Here is a 21890-nt window from a genome sequence, read left to right as displayed (position 1 = left end):
GAGGAACACACACACACACACACACACACACACACACACTCACCTCTTTAGCAGACTCTGAGCTAACTGCAGCAGTTGCTCCTATGGGATGCGGGTAGGGAAAAAAAAAAAATTAAAGCAGTACTAAGTGTAATAATGCAGCACATTTTGCCCCTTAGAAGCACCCTGCCAAGGAAACTGAGAATAGAAAAGTGTATTACTATTTTACATTATTAAAAATGTATACTCACAGAACCCCGTTTGATGAAGAACAAAATCGAAATAATTAGCAGAATTTTCCAGGTTTTTAATATGCTGTTAATTTAATATGCTTCACGTTGCCACGGACAGGTACTAGAAGTTAGCGATTCACAAGTTTGCCCAGAATGCAGATGAAAAGTCATCAGGAAAATGAGAAAGTAAGACAAAACGTCACTGAGGTAGGGAGGGGTCCAGCATGGGATCTCACCCTGCAGTCCAAAGGCCCCCACCCCTGCTCCAGGAACAGGCTCCACAGCTCCTGGTCCATGTCTGAGTTTCTCTTCCATGGAAACCAGCCCAGAGCTCTTCAGTGCTGCCAGATACTTCTCGTAGTTCTTCTTTGCATAAAGATTCTCCTCTTGGCCTAGAAAGAAAAAGGAAACACTGTCAACACTTGCAGGGGGGCTCCATTAATACAGAACAACTCTGCATGTAAACACAAAGGAAAGCAATTGGACAAATATATATATAAACCATACATGACATGTTATGAAAAAATTCAAGCATCACCTACATAAATGTAATAAGATTTTAATAAAAACAATCAAAAAATGAAATGTGTTTTTCTCTCCAATTCTTTTGAAAATGGATCTACTGATTTTATTTATTACGATTTTTAAGTGAGACAAAAAGAGGCATTCAACATTACAAGGAAATGAGAGTTAGAAAAATTCTGGGTCCATTTCACAGTGATTCTGTGTACTTTTTATTTCCTGTTCATTTTGTTATCCCATCATTCATACTGGAAGCCATAATGTACTCTCAAGAACAAGTGTGAAGAGGAAAGACTGCAGCCTGATTACAACAATCAGACCTCTAACAGGAAACTAACACAATCCTGTTTGTGATTATTACAAAAAAGGAGCACAACTATAGCAGTCACTTGATTGTAGCGGGAACACCAGGCCTCGCACAAATTCTGCGCACATGATGACAGACGAATGATCGCAAGAAGACGCGAAAGTACCCATGCTCAGCTCTTTGAATGTCTGTGGATTTGTTAAGATCTTCGTCAGGACATTTCTCATAGCCCCGCCCATCTTAGTTAGGTCTTCCAGAAAGGAGATCTGAGGCTCGAGCTGCTGCAGAACCTTCTGGAGGTCTCTCTCTGTTGCTGTGTCTGTGAGGGACAGCAAAGGTAATGATGAGTGAAGCAATCAATCCAAGGATTCCTTATTATTATAGTGCAGGGCGAAATCTGCCAATGTTCTGGTTTAAACACAAAAGGGGAGTACGATGGAAGGTGCAAATCAGGTAAGACAACAACAACAGATAAGCAAAACAAACACTGTACAGATAGCCATGTTTGAATGTTGTTATTGCTGTTATTTGAAACACCGCAAAGCTACTAAAAATAGTGTAGTCCAAACATCCCAAGTCAACAGCTCCAGAATGTGACAGTCATTTCCCCCCCGTCTCACCTGGTTCAGTGTAGCCATCTCTTAAGTACTGAACGATATTAATAATGAAACGTGGAAGAACCACTTCTGACATCAGCAGCAAGTCTCTGGGGACCGAGGGAATATTTTCTCCTGTTTTTAATCGATGCCGTCTGCAAAACCTGAGAAACAAAACAAAATGTCATCAATCCACGAGTCAAATGCTCTGGTCCATTTTCATTATCCAAAAGAGAGATTCAGTAAAGTAAGTGAGAGTTTTAATTTTCTCCTGCTTGCAGAATTTGTGAATGTTGGGTGTGATTAGCCCAATGAAATTCATATCCATTTTGCCCCACAATGCTTGGTCAGTAATTTACATTTATATTCATTTAGCTCATGCTTTTTTGGTATTATAAACATAGTGCAAGGTGTACACTGCTCTGAGAACAGGACAGTGGGTTATTGCAGCTAAAGGCATTTACTTTTAACTTTAAGTTTGTCAACTGAAAACCCCAGTAGGATCCCTGCTTATACAAGGTACTGAATTACTCTGGTAAAATATCGAGCCCTGTATATATGTGTATGTCACTTTGGATCACTGCATCCATTAAGCAAAGAAAGGGGAATAATAATGCATTGCCAAAGAAGCAAAGAAAATGTCTCTAACAATAATAATGAGAACAGAAGAAAAATAAAACTAATTCAACTTACTACACTGTGTCTGCACTCTGTACAAAGTACGTGGGGGGGAATTAATCATAAATCAGTCACCTGATAAGCAAACTCAGGCAAAGCTTTGCCGTAAGTCAGATATGAGCCATAGTTTTCCAATATGGAAATAATCACTTTCCAAATCCCCCCCCCCCATCACGGGAGCACGTGGGTACAACATGACACACTGCAGCCAGCAACAGACTTTAAAAGGCCGTCAACATTAACAAAGGCATTAACTGAATCATTTATACTGGCCATCATTTCACCACTATTCACACACTATATATAGACACTTTTCCACAGTGGTCACAGAGGTCTCCTCCCTGAACTGAAGTATGAGACCATGCCATGTGCCTGAAAACAGGTATCTTTATTTAAAAAAAAAAAAAAAGGTGCCGTCGAAACAAATAATCCTATTTAATAAGGAGTATTAATAACGAGTTTGTTATCCTGTCAATAACACAAGAACAGCTTTGACTAACTAGTGTGCCAAAATTACAGTGAGCATCTGGGGAAAATAAAAATGGAACCACCTGAAGTTCGCTGCTCCTGGTGCCTCATGGCTACACAGCGAACTGGGCACAGTTGGACCTCCTCTTTTACATTTAGGGGTAACAGGTAGCGTTACAGGACATTGACTGGAAGCGTGAAGGTTGCCAGTTCAAGTCCCGCTTCCTGTTCTTGCATTAGTAACCTCGATCAAGGCACTGACCCTAAATTACTCCACTTATACACCCTACTCTATAAATGGGCCTTTTGGATAAAGCATCAGGTAGGCTTGGGCGGCACGGCGAGCAGCGCTGCCGTCTCACAACGCCTGAGTGGTGTGAGGAGAGAACGTGGGTTCGATCCCTGCTCAGTTTGTGTGGACTTTGCATGTTCTCCCCATGTCTGCGTGGGTTTCCTCCTGGTGCTCTGGTTTCCTCCCACACTCCAAAGACATGCTGTTCAGGTTCATCCATGGTGTGCGAGTGAGAGAGAGAGAGAGAGCGTGTCCACTGATGTATGGATGAGTGACCCAGCGCAAGTAGTGTATCTAGCAGTGTAAATCACCTTGGGGAATAAGGTGTGTGGGCTGGTAACACTACATAGTGATCACTGGAAGTGCTTTGGAGAAAAGCATCTGTTAGGTGAATAAATGTAAATGTAACGCTTGAATGAATAATACCTAAGCTCTGAACACAGTTCAAAGTTCCCTTGAGAGAGAGAGGCAAGATGAATCACCACTAATCATAACTGACATGTATGGCACTGCAGACAGTCATTGTTGTAACAAATGTGAAGTGACTGTAGTATTGGATCTGGTACCACCCAGCGCAAGGAGAAGGTAATTTCCACTCATGTCCAACAATAGCAATACTAAAGACTAAAGTAAGGTAAGGAGAGGAGAAAACAGGCTTTGAACTGCACTGACTTGTGCTCGTCTATGACACGACACTCGACTCGACGTTCTGAGCGCAGTCAGTCAGTGCAGGGGCCGTCTTGGTCTTCTTGTCACTGACACACCGGCGGCAATATTGGCGACGAGCGCTGAGGCGGCTGACGATGAGTCTCTCCTCCGAGGCGCTCACACACACAGTCGGACACAGTAGCCTAGGGGCGCGGACTGGCGCGGACTGACGCGGACCGACTGACACAGAGACGGAGCTCGCAGTACCTACCCGCTTTCCCGCATCACATTACCGTCCCCGCAGTCGCAGGCCCCGCCGGCCTGGCTCCGGAACATGTTGAAGTCGTGGCCCGTGTGGTCTCCGCTGTTGAAGCACTCGGCGCACAGCGACATGCACGGCGAAATGCCGCAGGTGCGACAGCGGTACGCCACGAAGTTGGCGGTCCACACGAGCCCGCACAGGGTGGCGTTATCGTAGGAGCGCACGGTTCTGCAGAACTCCTCGAAGCCGTCCCCTCCGGCCACCAGGCATCTGCACCAGTCCAGGGCCTCGGCGTCCCCCGCTGGTCTCTCCGGATCCAGAACGCCATCCAGCAGCTCCTGAAGCTGACGCACGCCCGAGCTGTTGTCAGTCCGGCTGAGGTCGGCCTTCAGCTGGGCGGCTGTAGCTCTCTTGTCCCGGCGCAGCAGCGACGCCGCCATCATGTACCGAGGACTGTTGTCCGAAATTTATTTTTGTTGTCTTGTTGCCGTGTTCTCGCGTTTTCTCGCGATGCCTCGACTGCGAGGTCGACGGCTGGGACGCCCCTGTCCCGAGGAGTCGCGGGGAGGACACGTGCTCGCTAGGTCGCGTCGCTTCTCTTAGGTGAGCGACTGCGTCTCGTGGACGGGACGGCTTTATTTTTAGAATGGCCACTGAGGCCGCCAGAGCCGGTGAGCTCGCGCTCCTCCCTCGACATGTCCGTCCGATGCGCGTGGCCGTGGCTGATAAACGGAGTGTGAAGCTGTCAGTCAGCCGCTGATTCTGCCGGCCCGCCTGCTGCTGAGTGAGTGGGACTGGACTGGAGAAGTATATAACCGAATATTTCCTTTTAATTAACTACTACTTGCCAAACGGAACAAGGTATTTCGATGCAGAAATGAAATTATCCCTCTCAGATACGTGAACCGCTTGCAAGTCAGTCACAGTACGCTGACGTATTTATATATATAAAGCTAGAAAGAACGACTGAAGTAGTCAGAATAGCTGTTCTGTGTTTTGCAATAAGATACAATAATAGTTTCCTTTTACATCGATTTTTGTTGTCTGCAAACCGGTTGTGAATGAGAATGGTGGTGTGTTCATCATGTACAGTCACTGATCAAAATATTAAATAAGTCTCAAAATCACTCTCTCTAACACTGGAAATGTTGAAACTCAGTCAGCCTACATCGTAGTACATGTTCAATGACTGTGGTCTTAAACACTTTCATTGTAGCAATTTCCAAGATGACTGTCAGTGTACAATACTGTCAACAGGACAATAAACACGAAAAAAGTCCCGTTTATTTTAAAAGAAACTTAGAGGAAAAGTGATTAAAAACACTTGTGACTTGATAATTTCTCACATTGAAACGGTTTCCTTTAGAAAATTCTTGAAGCAAAACACACTTGAAGTTAACCTCAATTTCCGTATTAAATATTGTGTACTTGAAAGTTGAAACTTCTTTGTATCAAAGCAGGAACAGACACTACTCCTGTAATACTTAAGACAGGACATTAGTTCTGGTTTTACTTCAGCTACAAATACATTACAAATACAAAGTTTGCTGGGCAAACAATCAAATAATATATTTGGTATCAACACTGGGAAATGAAATGCTCTGATTAGTTTTCTCAAAACATGGAAATGAAATGTGAAACTGACAGTAATATGTATGGCAAGTAATACTTTTATCATAAGTACTGAAATCATGGCCTGTATGATCACTCTTATCAAAAGTAATTTTGTGCAACTGAAGAAGTTATGTGGTGTTTTATAAAAACACACTGAGTTTACCTTGTGCTTTCTTTGGAGCTTTGTCAGTAAAAAGCTTGAGTTAAAAAAACATTTTATATACTAACCAAATTATAATATTACATTTTTTTATAGCTGTTGTCACATTTCACTTAATAATTAAATGCAAATACTATGCTTGTATACAAAACTTACATAGTATTCTTTGAGATACAACAAATTAAAACTTGTGGTGAAAATATTAGTGTTTTCAGATTACGATTCACAGAAGATACCATGTAGGTCTAAATATAATTGTTAAAGTATAATACCCATCTGGGCAGGGGGTAGATTTGTACTTGAACAAGTTTTACATCAAGAATGATTTTGTTCCAAATTATAGTAAACACCAGTCACGTCTTCCTTCATATCCATGTCTTTCCACATTCTGCTGATAGAAGCTGATGCTGCAAGGAGCCACACAGTAACACAGCAATCATGCTGGTGCCTCACAGCTCCTGGGCTACGGGTTTGAACCTGGCAGTTTCTGTGGTGTTTGCATGCGCTCCCCGTTTTACTGTTGGTTTCCTCAAGGTGCTGTCAAAAAATGTGTTTCTGGAGAGCTGGTGAATCTGCATTGCCCTTACTGTATGTTTGGGAGAGTGACTGAGCGCGAGTGCCCTGGGATAGCTTCTTTTTCCTTCATGCCGTACCCTACTTTATGCCTTAGGCTTCATAGGATTGGCTCTTAGACCTCAACCACCCCTTTTCTGGATAAGTAATATTGGTGTGTGAGTGAGTGACAGAGAGAGTGTGGTGCACTGATGTATGGATGAGTGACTGTAGCATGCCGGGGCAGTCCGAAGGGGGGGCGGAGCCGGGGAAGGAACAACGGCGGCTGACAGTAATCAACGCTTCTATTTCTTCCCCCGGCTTGACCAGTGAAGGGAGTGAGTCTGAGGACTTCAAGGGAGAGACGACCTCGGGAAGTGCGACAGCGATCCCGAATTCCACGTTCCCCACCGAGCACCCCTAGGAGACACCAGTTCCCTGCACCCCCGTTTCCCCCTCCCCCATTTTCCCATGAGCCCTGCAACCAATAGACCCCCCCTCGCTAGCAACTCACGCGACTGTGTCGGCCCCTTCTTCTTACAGTGGCTCATTGTAAGTAGTGTATCTAGCAGTGTAAGTCACCTTGGTGAATAAGGTGTGGGCTAGTAACACTACATACTATCCACTGTAAGTCGCTTTGGAGAAAAGTGTCTGCTAAATAAATGTAATGTAATGTAAGTAGTTTCCGAAAATGGATGGATGTATGCCCCAAGGATTAGGAAAGTTCAACTTTGTTAATTCAACACTGATTCCCTACAGGTTGTAGGCAAATATTTCTGCTATGTGTGGGAAAAGCACATTAAAAAATCCCTTGGATGCATGCATAAGGAGCATCTTCAACATGCTGTTGTATGCATGTGTTTAGTCATCGGGAGGAGAAACTCCCTGATTCCCTTGCCTCATTGAGCTTTAGCTGGTTTTGTTTGACCGGACCTTTGGTATGACAACCCTTTCACATGTGTGCTTTACAGAAAACATTAGGTCTTATATTAAAAGTGGGAAGAAACATATCATAAAGCACTTACCAGATTTAAAAATAGTGGAGTGGAATTACATTATTATGACTCTGGGGATGAAATATCCCCCGATTGCCCCTCATTCTACACCTATGTGCTAAACACTGTAAACGCAGACACAACCATGGGAACGTGTGGCACTGGGAAGGCTGCCCACAATCTCCCAGGTATCCAGCTCAGGGTCATACTTTTCAATGCTCTGCAAGTAAGTCCCCTTGGAGTACGAGTATCCCCCCGTCACATAAATGCAGCCATTCATCACCACAGCACCACACTCCATGCGTCTCTCCTTCATGACGGACATCTGTCTCCACTCGTCCTTCTCTGGGTCGTAGCAGTCTGTGATGGTGGTCTGGCCCCCCACCAGATACAGCATGTTGTTTAGGGACACCGAACACAGGCCATATTCTGAAAGAGTCACAATCGTATGTTAAAAACAGCTATAAGCTTCTTTGTTATTCCTACCTCGAAGGAAAAGTTGTTTTTTTGCTTGTTTTGCTTTTATAAACTTATGTATTTTATATAAATTGAATGCCTCTGAAATAAAAAAGTTAATATTCTCTTTATATTGCATTTTTTCAAGGTCACAGTCACCATAGACAAAATAGGGGTCATAACATCTGTATTTTTGGCCTTTATATTTTTTTCTTTACATAACTGTTGCTGTTACTTCAAAGAAATATTACTACAAATGAACAGTAAGAAAATGTCCAAAGTATGTTTTCCAATGTTCCTTCCATGATTCAGAGTTAGCAGATGCAACATGGAATCGACACTACAGAAATTTGAGGGAGCTGTGCCTCTGCCTCTACTGCAGCATTAGATCAAGATCCTACTGTTGGCATTTTTTAATTCTGAGTGGCTTGCTGTAAATCCTGGATTTACAGCAACACCCTAGCAAGGTTCAGCAAGGCCTGATCGTAACCCCTGAGGTTTTTTTTCAGCCATATCCTTGGTCAGAAAACACCAGAGAGAGGGCTGTAAGCATGCTAATGGCTTTAGAAGCAGGCACAAGAATGTCTCCTTTGCTTTAAAGGATAGACTTGTTAATTTCTAGCCAATTAGCTGGTCATAGAATACCTGGATGAGGGCTTATTGTAACTATGCTCCACTCGTTGAGGTCAGTCCTGTAGGTCTGGATCTTTTCATAAGTGCAGCTCCCTCGGTATCCATAATGACCTCCCGTCACATAGATTGTGTCATGCAGCACACAAGCGGTGGCATTTCCCACACCTTTTAGAGAAGAAACAGGAAAAACAACTAGGGAAACCAAATATGACATGCCAAAGGTACACAAATAAAAAGAACATTCTTATTTTTGGAGCTGAATCATACTGATTTAGTGTATTCATCTGTATATATGCATTATGAGATATTACACAGAAAGAGATCATTTCTAGACACACTATGTTAGTCTTGCTATTGGTCAAACAAGTGGTCTTGCTTGCACATAGCCATGTGAATTTTAGCTGACTATGTTTACGGCTGCCTAGCACAGACAGAGCTGGATTAGTGTCATGTTCCAGTGTTGGGGTTGGTTCCCTTTGAAAGGAAATACATCAGTATTTCTCAAATGCCATAGATGTCAGGCAGGAGCTCATAAAGTATAACATGTGTTTATAATCATTTAAAGCACTTGCTTCAAATGACCTGTTCATTCTGCTATACCATTACTACTTCCCCTTTGTCAGGATGAAAAAAAAATGTATTCAGTATGTATAAAATTATGATTAATTACAAGTTAGAGCCCATACCTTGGACCATCTTGGCCACAGCAAACCACTTTCTTTTCAGAGGGTCATAGAACTCAGTTTCCCGTGCCGGGGCCCCACCTCTGTAGCCCCCTATGGCGTAGATGCAACCATGTAGTGCCACAGAGCAGTGGTAGTATCTGGCATCAATCATGGGGCACCCCTCTTCCCATTCATCGCAGTCACTGTTGTAAATCCACATGGTGTCGAGGGCTTCAATCGTGTCTGTTCTGTAGCCCCCAGTCACGTAAATATTGGGCCCCAGTACTGTCACGCTGTAGCTCTCCCTCATGTGGTCAGGCATGTCCTTTCCATTCATCCACGTGTCAGTCACCGGGTCCCACACATGGATTTCAGACAGTGGGTGCCAATAGTACCCTCCAATGATGTACATGCTCGATGTCAGCTTCTTGCAACTCGCAGGCAACTCTTTGCACATGGACTTCAGAGAATGCACAATGAGGGAGTGGATCTTGCTTTCGCTATCCAGTACATGCGACCTCTGCAGATCCAGTACAGTCTTAAAGTAGACCTCATCCAGATCCAGCTGGATACAGCGGAGAAGATCCTGGACACAGTCTATGCGGGCTGATGCATCATGGGCCACCCACCGCACTACAGCCTCTAGGAGCACCTCATCCTTCCACACATTGAGATTCTCTGTGGAGATGATGGAGCTCAGCTTCTCCACATCAACCTCCAGGAACTCATCTTGCCAGGTGAGCTCCTCAAACCTGCTGAGCATCACTCTACGTGCCTCCCTCTCCAGTGCTGGACAGAGGTGGAGTTCTGCAAAGGCATGCATGCCCAGACAGTTGTCCACATCCAAGAGGCGGACCAAAAAGTCTTCACAAGCACGCTTGACAGCACTGAACTGCAGCAAATCGGCTGCCTCCAGCAGGCTTTGCACATTTGCCTGTGTAATACTCACCTGGGAGGTGTAAACGTAGTCCACGAGAGCGGTAAGGACATCACACTCAATCCCAGTCAGCTTGATGATGCTGTTGGAACGTTCTCTCATGTCAGCAGTGAACATCACCTTAAAATAAGAGCTGCGGGCAGACAAGGCAGCCTTGTGGCAGTGAAATACCTGACCGGTGGCACATTGCAGGGTGATGTCTGTGAAGAGGCTGCTGGCATAGAACTCTCTGAGGGCATTGAGAAGCTCTGCTGGGTGGTTCACATCACAGAAATCGTATATGTAGCTTTCTTGTCCTTTGACTGACATTGTAGAAGTACAGGATGGCAAATGACTTCCCGACCAAAAGAAACGTGGTAAGTTGACTTAATTGCTTCCCAAGATGTTTACTCCAGACATAGTGGTCTTGCAGTATAATTACAGACGCTCAGCTGACAAGGTGCTGGATTTCATTACCCATTTTCCACTTGACCCTGTGATGATGGTGATGAAAAATGTCAGTCATCTAAAATGTGAACAAAATAATGGCAATTAGAGAAGAAAATATTAATCGGACCACTTCCCTATAACAAAGCAAAGCCAAAGGTCTGTTGAGTAGTTATATTTAGAATACCTCATTTAGGTTGATACTCGGTATTCGCGTTCACGTTTACGAAACTGTGAGATGAATTACCGTGTATATTATAACATCAATAATCGTGAATAAATAATTGGGGGCAAAAATCATAACGAAAACACACATTGCTGCTTCTCCTGTGTTCAAGCAAATCCAATAAGCCCAGCGCAGGTGACAAATGGCTGCGCTCAAAATCGATTAAAGTCAGATTAAGCACGCGGTGCCGCATCTGAGACTGAGCCGTTTATCATCATGTTGTAAAATAAAACGTTGAAATGCATTTAAATGGCCGCAGTCATTTCTCTCTCCGAATGCGCGCTGTGCAGCTCTGTCTTTGCATACGATACATTCATTGGGGATGGATAGCCGTTCTGCGCCGCACGGCGAAGCTCTCCAGACAATAGCCCTCTGCTCCAGTCTTACCTGTTCCGCGTAGCGCAGAGCGCTGAAGAGCCGCCGGCGCGTCGATCAGGAGCGCAATACGGCCAGAAAGGAGCGCATGTCTACGTGCAGTCTGAGTCTTTCGGCCTTTCGGATTCCGCTCCCTGGGTCTCCGGCTGCCAGATGGGACTCCCGTTAGCTGCTGTGGGAGCCGGGGCCGCTCTCCTATTTTGGTATCTGTGTACACTTGGAATCGCGCTCAGCTCAGCTGTCACCCCGGGCAGCCGCTCAGATAATAATACTGTCAGCCAGCAACCGCGCGCGTTCACGCGTCACCGGGAGCGCAGTCAGCGACCACCATCCGCGTTCACGTGTCTCCACGAGCGCATTCTATGGCCATAACAAGAGAAAGCGTCCGACCGCGGATTGGACATTGTGCGGACCCGCTTCATGGCCATAACAAGAGACTGACGGGCTCCGAGACTCACCTACCCCGGATTGGATGTACGCCGCTGTCCCGGTGTTACTGTTTATAGTGCAAATGGAGACGTGTGCGGGCTCACTTGGACGACCCAATTCCCTGGAAACAATCTATTAATTCACATTTAGAAAGAAAAAAAAAAAAACCGTTACGTTAAACGCCAGATTTTGGGACGACTCTCCCTCCCCGTCCCCTCTGCTGTATCCCGCTCTTTCGCTTTCGTTGCCATGGTATTTCCCCGGTAATCCTAATCGGGATTTTAATCGTCGTATAATCCACATGATTTCAACAACAATCTCTCAGTTCAGGCCGACCACGCGCGTATCAGAAACAGAAATAAAAACATTTTCATGACGTTTTCAGCTGCAGGTTATTTAGTAGGCTTGTTTATTGCCAAAATTATTACAATTATGGCGTCGCTTAATAACTGAATTATTATTGGTCATAATGGGACCCGAGAAGGGAGCCTATTCCTCAGCGCTGCTTTACTGTTTCTATGGCCAGATGAGAGGTCTTCACGCTCTTTCTAACTTCATGCTAACTAATGTAGGACTGGACAACATTTTAAACCATCAGTATTGCATCACAACATCTCCTCTGAACACACACACACACACACACACACACACACACACACACACACACACACACACACACACACACACACACACACACACACACACACACACACACACACACACTTTCTAAACCGTTTGTCCCATTCGGTCACGGGGAACCGGAGCCTAACCCAGCAACTCAGGGCATAAGGCCAGAGGGGGAGGGGACACACCCAGGACGGGACACCAGTCCGTCACAAGGCACCCCAAGTGGGACTCGAACCCCAGACCCACCCGAGAGCAGGACCCGGTCCAACCCACTGCACCCCCTCCTCTGAACACTTTTCGTGTATTTATAGTAACATCAAACCTGACGGTCCGTAAAGCGCCACAAACGTTCATTAAGCCAGAATAAAAGACCTAACCAGGCAGTTATGCATATTATATGCAAGCTTTAAAAACAACTGCATTTGTAAAATGAAACCATTTTAAAGTACAAACACAAAATAAAATGCAATTCTTTTCAATACACGCAGGACTGCAAATGTGGAAAACACTGATTTGTGTTATACAGCACCCATAAAACAAATCATTTCTTCACAAAAACTTATTTTGAAAAAGTAACTCTGGTATGTAAAGGTGAAAATTACATACAGTAACTGTATAGCTGTCTGATGCATGGTTATTTATATTGTTTTATTCCCAAGTCTAGGTAATTTATTTTTTAAAATTAGTTTAATGAAGAGCATACGGTTACAGCACCACACAGAGACAGCACACCAAGAAAATGCAGATATCACCATGCACATAAAGCAAGAGCTTAAGGTCAAAAAGTTAAAATATATCACAGGTATGATTATGTAGCACTTAACTGCCAGAAAGGTGCTCATAAAACAGAATTCATTAAAACTGGCATGCAAATAAAGCAAATTTTTCAGGTGTTAAAAATTTAAACAATTCAGTCATCCACATGTTTAGAGAGATCCTCTGCTAGACCACATCATTAAAATGCATGTAAGTGCAATCAACCAGGTCTACGTGTATGATGCTTAATGTGACACACAAAAATTTAGATAATTTTGATTATAGAGTAATAATTTGTTTTTATTTAATTCTTGACAAGACAAACCGTTTATGCAACTTAGTAACTCCTATTGGATATCTGTATAATAATTTGACACATGTTAACTGTACTCTACAATACTAGCTCGCAGTCTTTCAATGGTAACTACCAATCATTAGGTGGTAACACCTGTCTAGAAATCATCATAGTGTAAAGCCCTTGGTGTCGTTTTAGATTGAGACGGCAGCCACTTCCTTCACCAGGGACTTCAAGGCAGCAAGGTCACTAAGAGCAGTGGAGAGGCCAATGCAGGACCACTGGTCCCCTCCACGGGTAGCAGATGTACTGAACGACTGCACCTCCGCCCCCGCAGTAGCCAGCACACCTAGAAGGCAAAGAAGGTCAGGCAGAGGTGTTCTATACCTGCATGATAGTCAAGGATCCGAGTGGGTTACACTTAGAATGGAAAGTATGCTTTACTAAACTGCTTGATATTTACTTATATAGCTGCGTCATTTTTACTGGAACAGTTCAGGGAAAATACCTTGCTTAGGAGTAATACAGCAGGAGGTAGGTTTCAAACATAAATCTTCTCATTGTAAGGTGGATGCTCTAACCAGTAAACTACCTTTTGCTGTTTATTTTGATTTGAATGAAGCCTGGAAAATAAAAAGCGAGCCTTGAAAATGCAAAGGCTGGAGCAGCAAAGCATGCCAACTGTAGCTGGAGGGGGCAGCACTTGTTACAATGGCTAGTTGTTCTGATTAAATTAAGAGCTAGCCAAATGCCATACTGGAGACCTGGTCCTCAGTGGTCTGTTTGGTCCAACTCTTTCATGCCTCCCTGTCCCACCAGAACAAAAGAGCTAAGGACAATAATGGGTTGTTTGTCTCTTGCTCGGCTAGAGCCAAAACAGAGTTCATACCAAAGTGACGAAAGACTGGTCTCACCAGTGACAGTGGGTAGAAGCTGAGGGGTCACCGCCGCCTTGAAGAAGAGCAAGTTCCCAGTGAGGGGAACAGGCTGCCGAAATTCACTCCCATTCAGGTCCAACAGAACTGGGACGTCCCCTTGAATTGAGCCAGTCGCCGTGTACTTAATCCCGTTGACAGATAGCTCCATCACACATGCTTTCTGGATCAAGCTATAGCCTTCATTGTTGTGTTTCTTGTTGACCTAGATGTTGAACACAATAACTGCAATTATTTATCACACACGCCTTTAGTTAAAGCAGCTGGCAAACGCTGAAGATTAAGTCAAGCAATTCAAAAGAGGAATGTTCCTCATAGCACAACTATTCCCTCCCAAGTTCCTTAACTACTACCATCAGCTGCTGTCCCAAACAGAGAGATCATCATACCATGATACCAGCCTCCTTTGCTGCTGTTAGCGCATTGATAAGGTTGGGGCCATTTCTTGACCCATCCTTGAGTAATCCCACCAATGCAGCTGAACTCAGGAGCTCACAGGAACTTTTCAGGGAGCTTCCTGATTTAGAGACAGCAATAAATAACATTATTCAACAGCTAAATTATTAGCAAAAACAGTAAAGAATATCATGCAAATCCTACCAAAAATAATGTTACAGACATAAGCCACTGTTAGTTATCATGCTGTTATCTGCATGTCAATTTTTATTTAAATGTGTCCTTAAAGTCAACGCTATTTGCCCATTGTCTGCACCCTGCTCTTTATGTAGGTAGTACGGCGGGGTGTGTCTTTCACACACACACACACACATTTTCAGAACCGCTTGTCCCATACGGGGTCACGGGGAACCGGAGCCTACCCGGCAACACAGGGCGTAAGGCCGGAGGGGGAAGGGGACACACCCAGGACGGGACGCCAGTCCGCCGCAAGGCACCCCAAGCGGGACTTGAACCCCAGACCCACCGGAGAGCAGGACTGCGGTCCAACCCACTGCGCCACCGCACCCGGTGTGTCTTTCAATTCACTTATTTTATTTTTGGAGTTCATTATTTGCCAATATTTATTACTTAATCATTATTTGATAACTTTCCATCTTTATTCTTGCCCATTTTGCTATTTAATAACAGTTACTGCATACAGGAAAATTCTTTGAGGATGTATCATAGCACAGTGAAGTACAATGCAGTATTAGGAGTAGTAAACAACAGATGTGTCTTCTCAATGCTGTAAACACTGTACAGTAAAATACATATACTGGTATAACATTCTCCACAAAAACACCTTATATATTTAAAAAGCACCTTTCATTTTTTGTCACTGCCATTTTTATCTATCAGTTGATACTGGTGACGTTTAGCATTTTAGGTGTGTTCTACTGAGGTACGTGCAGCGAAAGTGTCTTTTGCTGCTTGTTATTTGAGACCATTTCATGTTGGACAAATGGTAGCACAGTGGATAGAGCTACTGCCTTTGGACCCAAAGGTCACAGGGTTGAGCCTCACATCTGGCTGCAGTACCCTTGAGCAAGGTACTTACCCTAAATTGAGCTAGTAAAATTACCCAGCTGTATAAATGGGTAAATAATTGTAACCCACACACTAAGTTGCTTTGGAAAAAAAACATCAGCTAAATGAATAAATGTAAATATCTCCATATATCTGTGAGACATATCGTGAGACGTTGAATAACGGGGACCTTCTGTAGTGAAATTCAAACCACAGGAGAAGCATTTCACACAATGAGAAAGTAAACAAGTGCCATCAATTCCTTTATAATTTGTTAATTTTAACTGTACACTAGGGAAATGTCACTGGCTTTGGTTCCTAAAGGAAACTCCTGGCAAAATATATCATATCTGATTACAGTTGGCATAGTAACACTCAACAATAAAAAAAAAAAAAAAAAAGATGACCAAAACCTCAGTTTCCTATCCAGTCAACTTTTACCTAGGGTTGTAATATCCACTTGGTCATAAGGTTGCTTTGAAGTGGTGCAGGACCTCAGCACTGCCCCTAGGGCTTCGCCCAGTCTGATCCAAAGGTGAGATTCTGGGGAGAATGAGTGTGCCAACACCTGGGCATTCACCTGTAAACACAAATATCTTATTTTCCTTTTCACACTATGTTCAGAAACACTCCTTCAGGCAGCTACCAAAGCGATGTACCAGCAAAGTGGCAGTATCAAAAAAAACGGACTGTACTTTATAATCAAGTGTCTGTATCTAAAGCGCCTTGTCTATTGCAGAATACGCTTTTGCCTACCAAATTACTTTGGAGAAAAGTGTCTGCTTAATTAATATGAATGCATATTCTTTGTTCTGAATTCCATATTGCTAAAGGAAATAAAGTGTTTCTATTCAAAACTATTACATTTCTCAAGTTGGGCTTGCAGCAGGAGACTCCCTTGTCAAAGGCCTAGGAAAATACACTCAGCTATGAGAAAACAGCTGAATTTTCTCCCTGCCTGCAGCTGCACTATTTAGACTATAAGTCACTGCAAGAAGGCTGCAGTAAAAAAAAAAAAAAAAAAAAAAGGTGCATGTGACAAATATAGGTATATTCAGACTCTCCTGGAAACGGCACAGAGCAGAGGCGGAGGACTCACCGCACCCACTAGTTCCCTGCCCTTCAGCATGTCCACAATCTGCAAGGCTATTTCCTGCCCACAGCGAGCCTGTGCCTCTCTGGTGCTGGCGCCCAGATGAGGGCAGCTGATCACGTTGAAGTGGTCCACCAGAGCCCGGTTCTTTGGTGGCTCCTGTACACGTGCAGTAAAGAAAGAAGACATGCTGTGTTTGCCACTAAATTACTGCAAATGCACTTTGGTGAATCAGAACTCAGTTTTCTTGCCTTCAGGCTAAGAAGAACACCGCTGAATTATTTCAGTCAGAACGGCCACGATAAAAATTCCAAACTTCACGGATTGCAGGCAGTAGTTTAATTTCAAAGGACATACTGCGAAATATTCTCACCTCTACAAAGACGTCGAGGCCAGCGCCCCCACACTGACCAGACTCCAGGGCCCGGAGAAGGGCGTCCTCGTCAATGATGCCCCCACGAGCACAGTTCACGACTTTTACACCCTTCTTACACTCGGCAAAGGTAGCATCATTCAATAACCCTTCAAAAAAATTTAACAGGTACAGTTTTAACTAAGACAACCAGAATGAAACTATGTGAGGACATCATTTTCTATGTAATGTGCCTTTTAATGTGATTTTAGCCCACTTCCTTGCTATTTGCCAAAGTGTGAGAGGCACAAGTCACCTGTGGTGGAGGGCATGAGTGGGGTGTGTACAGTGATGTAATCACACTGAGGCCAAAGCTGCTCCAGGGACATCTGCTCTACGCCCCATGTAGCTGACACTTCTGGGGGAGTAATGGGGTCATAGCCGATAGTCTGTCAAAAACAAACGACCAGAATTATTAATCAGGCAATTCAACAGGATACCGGCATGTCAGCAGCATCTGGTAAAAACAGGTGCACAGTTCCAGGCTTAAAGTAGTACAAACATCGAGCACACTGACCTTCATTCCAAAGGACTGCATTCTGGTGGCCACCTCCTTCCCAATTCTTCCCAGTCCGATTATCCCAAGAACTTTGCCATACAGCTCTGAACCCATGAACTGTGGGGTGTTAAAATAAACACAGACAAAGAGGCTGAGCAGCATGTCAGACTGCTGCAATCACAACACCAAGACCCCATTAGCTATGGATGAATGGACACCCCAGGGGTGGCCAAGCGGCAGTGATTTGTTTGCCAGTGGTAAAAGGCAATCAGTCCTACTTGATGCAAGCTGCAAATCCCATGTTTACCTTCTTGCGCTCCCACTTTCCTGCCTTCATGGACATGACAGCTTGTGGCACATGTCTGAGAACAGAACAGTTTCACTTTCACACATGCTATTGGTGTTATGCAAGTACATTTGGTTTTTTGCACTTTTACATATGCAAGAGCAGTGGAAATTCTGGGATGATGGTAGCAACGGCAAGAGACCCGTTTTACCTGGAGAGACTTATTATCATCGCACAGGTAAGCTCCGCGGCACTGACAGTATTGCCACCTGGAGTGCTACAAAACAAACACACTTAAGAGCACAAAAATAGCACACCACTGGATTACAGTGTCGCCACACCAGACAATGTTAACCGATGCATTAAAACGCACACAGAAGGCAAAGGTTGATTAAGAAAAATGTCCAGTGGATGACAGGCACTCACACAAAAGTGACAGCTTTGCTTTGTTATGCTTCAGTAGATAAGTTGTGGAATTGCACCAACTTACTTCATTACAATAATGCCCTTCTTGGTAGCAGCATCCACATCCACATTATCAACACCGGTACCAGCACGGCCGATGATCTTGAGGTTATCGGCAGCATTGATGATCTCAGCAGTTATCTTCGTTGCAGATCGTACCACCAGTCCTTCATAGTCCTGGGGCAGGAAGTATAGCAATGATCAAAACAAAAAAAATTGTAATGCTTTGTGCAGAATTGAGAGAATTTCCTTTAATAATTTGTGTATCTTTGTCGCAAACCTACAGAAACTCATAAGTGGTTGGGTGTTTTAAGCAGGAAAATTTAGCCCTGAACACACAGGACATACAGTCAGCGTTCACCACGCAAATGTAATGCCTTGTCTTTGCATTAATTGGTATAATTGGGCGCTCAACTGGTGCAATTAGGACCGTCATATGAATGCTTTTTTTCCCCCCTTTTTTTCCCTTTTCTTTTTTTTAAAGTCTGAGCAAAATATTGACCTGTCCTTACAATCTTGGCACGACGTGCGTTTCACCCTGTCGCCCACTAGTACTTTGGAAACGCTACTTTAGGAGCAGTTCGACCGCTCAACACTGAGGTGTTGCATCATACCGAACTTCGGGAGGTGAAGGCGGCGCGGGCGCGCGGCTCGCAAATCGCTCGCGCAGCGCCTCTGAATCAAGCGCGTCTGATCGTCAGGTTCGGTAAAATAACCGCAGCAATCGTTTTAAAAGCACGGCGAAGAGCACCGCCGGAGCAAAATAACACACGATGATGCTGTGACGCTGATGCTACCCGATCGTGCCAAGTTGGCAGACATTCTCAAACAGCATTTTTTTTTTTTTACCTTTATTTCAGCCACCAGCTCATCCTTGGTCAGGTTCTGTTTCTCCGTTACCTCGATTCCATTCTCCTGCAGAATCTTTTTACAGCAAGGATCGACACTTTCGCTGATCAAAATGCGCCGCACGCACACAGGGGCCATGTTGGGGCTCTCGCGGCGCTCCGATGAATGGGCTCGAGGAGCGAGCGTCTGAGCGCAGAAAGAGCGCACCGGCCGCACACTGACTCCTCCCCCAACCCCCACAGCGCTTCGCCTCCAGGACCTTTTCTCCGGCGCGCTCGTTCGTGCGGAAGGGGTGGAGGCCTGTCGTCGAACTTGTCGAACCACAAATTCAGTACTGCACTCGGAAGAGGCAGCGCTTGAGAAAGTGCTCGTGGAGACACGCCAGTGTCGGGCCATCTCTGTGCTGACGTGTGGAATTCCGTTCCGAACCTGTCCATGGAGGACTGAAGGCAAACTTCCTCCTTCGTTATTTACTCTCTTTAAAATAGTAAGAGTTAGGTGACTGGATCCTCGTCCTAACAGAAGCCACAGGTCTGCAGTTTAACTGCTTTGAATGTGTGTGAAACTCCAGCTGTTCAGGTCAGTGTTGGGAAGGTTAGTTCATCAGCTCCGTCAAACTATTTCGATCAACCAAAGTATGACTGAGTCTGCAATAAATAGGTGACTCTTTATGCACACAATAATGGTTTGTTTAAATGATCTTAACAGAGCCTTTGCAGCTTTAAAAAAAAAAACACATTAACTCTTTCAAGAACAGTGATTGCCATAAAGATTATAAAATTTGCACAATCCAACAACTTAATTCCCTTTTTTGCAGCATTAAATGTGCAAGATCTTTTATCAGTGTTATGATGTCTGCTAAACAAAAGGATCAGTATAAACAATTCAAGTAGTTGCATTTGACAGAATCATTTTGTGTTTACTTACACCGAGACTGGACAATTTCTTGGACAAAACGACTAGCGTTGTAAAAAATCTGCTAGCAGTGTTCTAATTTTCAGTTTCTGAGCAGTGCTTGAGGAGTATGTGACATCACAGAATATTTTGTATATGGCTTTTGAAAAAGCTGAGGTGGACCTGATACACTGACAGCCATTGCCATGATGTTACCAGATGATTATTACTACTAGACAGGTGAGTCAGCAGGGAGTATACTTTGTGTCACCATGTGTAAGTATGTTTCCTTAACACTCCCTCTGAAGAGCAAGTGCTTAGCTAAACATGATGGGTGTAGCAACACAAACTAGTTTTAAATCTCTCTTAAAATTGCCTCACCACAAAAGACTTATTACTGACAGCAGCATTCCCCTGCTACTGTCACCCCCCTGCCAACATAGCTCCAGTAAACTTTGTATTTTAATACCATCATTTTCACATTAAATGATATAGTACGCTGGAGTAACTTAACAGCATCTTCTTACTATAAAGCACAAAAAGACAATTCACAGATGAGATTTTTCATATCATGAGGAGATAATTAGACACGGTGCATACAAATATGCACCCTCATTTTGAAACTATAGAAAATTTGATCAGAAGCAAATTGCCGACATCTTTCATCCTGTTTTGGCTAAATATCAAGGATCAAAAAATGAAGAGGTCACACATGCTGACACTGGCTCTACATCGTTCCAGTTCCGAGCAGCTTCTCCTTCCTGACGCGACACACAACTGAGTTGAGCATGAGTTCATCCGGTCAAAGACTCAGTTACTCAATGAGCGCAGCCAACTGATGGAGGATCTCCAGCCCGCTGCACCACGCCACGACTTGGGGTTTTAGCGCACGCTCCTCTCTTCTAGCCTTGGAGAGCAGCCTTTCTAAAGCGTATCCCTTACGGGGCATCACCAAGTCCCCCTGTCCCAGACTTGTGACGGGACACAGGTCGTTCCCTCCATCACCGACATAGCACGTCTTGTGGTACCGAACGCCTGCCTCGACCTGACTCTCTACGAAGTCGCGCAGCGCTTTCCTCTTGCATAGATTGACCGGACACTGGGCGCATTCGTGGGAATGGTGCCGCTCCACCGTGATGTAGCCGCGGTGGTCGAAGCGCGCCGGGTTCGTGAACACCCTGTCCACAGCATTGGTGACGTCGGCCGCCTGCAGGATCCAGTCGATGAAGAGAGTGTTCGAATCTGAAATGATTATGCAGTCAATGCTCTTTTTGTGGGTAGCGATGAACTTGAGCAGCTCCACCATTCCGTCCGTAAAGGGCACGCTTTCCATGACGGTCCGCACGGTGTCCCCACTGACCGCGCTATCGCCTATGTAGGACATGACGCGGCCCATGTACTCTGTCCAGCGTCCTTTCTCGTACGAGTTCTTGAGCCAGTCCGGTAGGCGCTGGTCAGGGGCACACTTGACCACCCAAGTGTCGCTGTTGTCATCCACCAGCGTGTGGTCGAAGTCAAACACCACAAGAGTCTTCATCATGTCGCTCCGCGGGGTCACGTGCCGCCGCCGGTCGTGCACTGACTAGTGAAACTGAAAACAAAAAACACTTGTTTCGCATTTATTTATCTAACTGTCACTGCAAGAGACTAAACGTACTAATGTTGTCGTGAGGGCTTAACAGTCTCACTCACAATTACATACATTACAAGTAAAAGAAACATGTAGACCGATCTTACCGGCACTGCCGCGAAACATAAGAAACCAAAAGCCGGTGAGATGAACGGCTCGTTTCACTGTCAGTGAAGCCCCGGATGTTGAACTATGCTTACGTCACCATCAACCTTAATTTACATTGGTTCTG

The 21890-nt window shown here is 44.5% G+C and overlaps 4 protein-coding genes across 8 annotated transcripts in view; all 4 read right to left on the bottom strand.

Annotated features, from left to right (window-relative positions):
* The window catches only part of ubr3 (ubiquitin protein ligase E3 component n-recognin 3), a 48599-nt gene extending 44013 nt beyond the window's left edge, over positions 1–4586 (bottom strand). For all 5 annotated transcript variants that reach the window (XM_018729626.2, XM_018729629.2, XM_018729630.2 and 2 more), the window contains exons 1-5: positions 3995–4586; positions 1662–1801; positions 1208–1360; positions 449–604; positions 44–81 (exon numbers count right to left, since the gene is read on the bottom strand). In XM_018729626.2, the coding sequence (XP_018585142.1) occupies positions 44–81; positions 449–604; positions 1208–1360; positions 1662–1801; positions 3995–4428 (921 nt within the window). In that variant the 5' untranslated portion in view covers positions 4429–4586. The remainder of the gene's footprint in view (positions 1–43; positions 82–448; positions 605–1207; positions 1361–1661; positions 1802–3994) is intronic.
* Positions 4587–6951: 2365 nt separating this feature from the next.
* On the bottom strand, positions 6952–11273 carry klhl23 (kelch-like family member 23). Its single transcript, XM_018729633.2, has 4 exons — positions 11037–11273; positions 9082–10502; positions 8408–8560; positions 6952–7735 (listed from the first exon to the last, which is right to left on the bottom strand). Exons 2-4 carry the CDS (start codon positions 10304–10306, stop codon positions 7425–7427), a joined length of 1689 nt encoding a protein of 562 aa, XP_018585149.1. The 5' UTR covers positions 10307–10502; positions 11037–11273; the 3' UTR covers positions 6952–7424.
* A 1469-nt stretch (positions 11274–12742) lies between these two features.
* phgdh (phosphoglycerate dehydrogenase) lies at positions 12743–19680 on the bottom strand. The gene is made up of 12 exons (XM_018729657.2): positions 19135–19680; positions 18311–18462; positions 18032–18097; positions 17842–17896; positions 17553–17651; positions 17292–17424; positions 16997–17145; positions 16630–16782; positions 15972–16110; positions 14456–14583; positions 14046–14271; positions 12743–13480 (listed from the first exon to the last, which is right to left on the bottom strand). Exons 1-12 carry the CDS (start codon positions 19528–19530, stop codon positions 13326–13328), a joined length of 1851 nt encoding a protein of 616 aa, XP_018585173.1. The 5' UTR covers positions 19531–19680; the 3' UTR covers positions 12743–13325.
* Positions 19681–19828: 148 nt separating this feature from the next.
* Positions 19829–21836, bottom strand: phospho2 (phosphatase, orphan 2). Its single transcript, XM_018729661.2, has 2 exons — positions 21766–21836; positions 19829–21619 (listed from the first exon to the last, which is right to left on the bottom strand). The coding sequence occupies exon 2, from the start codon at positions 21566–21568 to the stop codon at positions 20843–20845; it is 726 nt and encodes a 241-aa protein (XP_018585177.1). The 5' UTR covers positions 21569–21619; positions 21766–21836; the 3' UTR covers positions 19829–20842.
* Between the last annotated feature and the right edge of the window lie 54 nt (positions 21837–21890).

The sequence above is a fragment of the Scleropages formosus genome, chromosome 12 (genome assembly GCF_900964775.1).
Source record: "Scleropages formosus chromosome 12, fSclFor1.1, whole genome shotgun sequence".
Taxonomy (NCBI): Eukaryota; Metazoa; Chordata; class Actinopteri; order Osteoglossiformes; family Osteoglossidae; genus Scleropages; species Scleropages formosus.
This window is presented reverse-complemented; position numbering and strand designations above follow the sequence as displayed.

Bases quoted from the DNA above. Each gene is read 5' to 3' on its own strand.
- klhl23 (XM_018729633.2), bottom strand. From the start codon at position 10,306: ATGTCAGTCAAAGGACAAGAAAGCTACATATACGATTTCTGTGATGTG. The intron at 8,561-9,081 runs GTATGGGCTCTA...CTTCTCTAAAAG, and splicing joins TGTGGCCAAGATGGTCCAAG to GTGTGGGAAATGCCACCGCT. The intron at 7,736-8,407 runs GTATTCTATGAC...TGACTCTTTCAG, and splicing joins TACAATAAGCCCTCATCCAG to AATATGGCCTGTGTTCGGTG.
- phgdh (XM_018729657.2), bottom strand. From the start codon at position 19,530: ATGGCCCGACACTGGCGTGTCTCCACGAGCACTTTCTCAAGCGCTGCC. The intron at 18,098-18,310 runs GTAAGTTGGTGC...TTTGTTTTGTAG, and splicing joins AAGGGCATTATTGTAATGAA to CACTCCAGGTGGCAATACTG. The intron at 14,272-14,455 runs GTATGATGATCT...TTCAACATCTAG, and splicing joins CAAAGGAGGCTGGTATCATG to GTCAACAAGAAACACAACAA.
- phospho2 (XM_018729661.2), bottom strand. From the start codon at position 21,568: ATGATGAAGACTCTTGTGGTGTTTGACTTCGACCACACGCTGGTGGAT.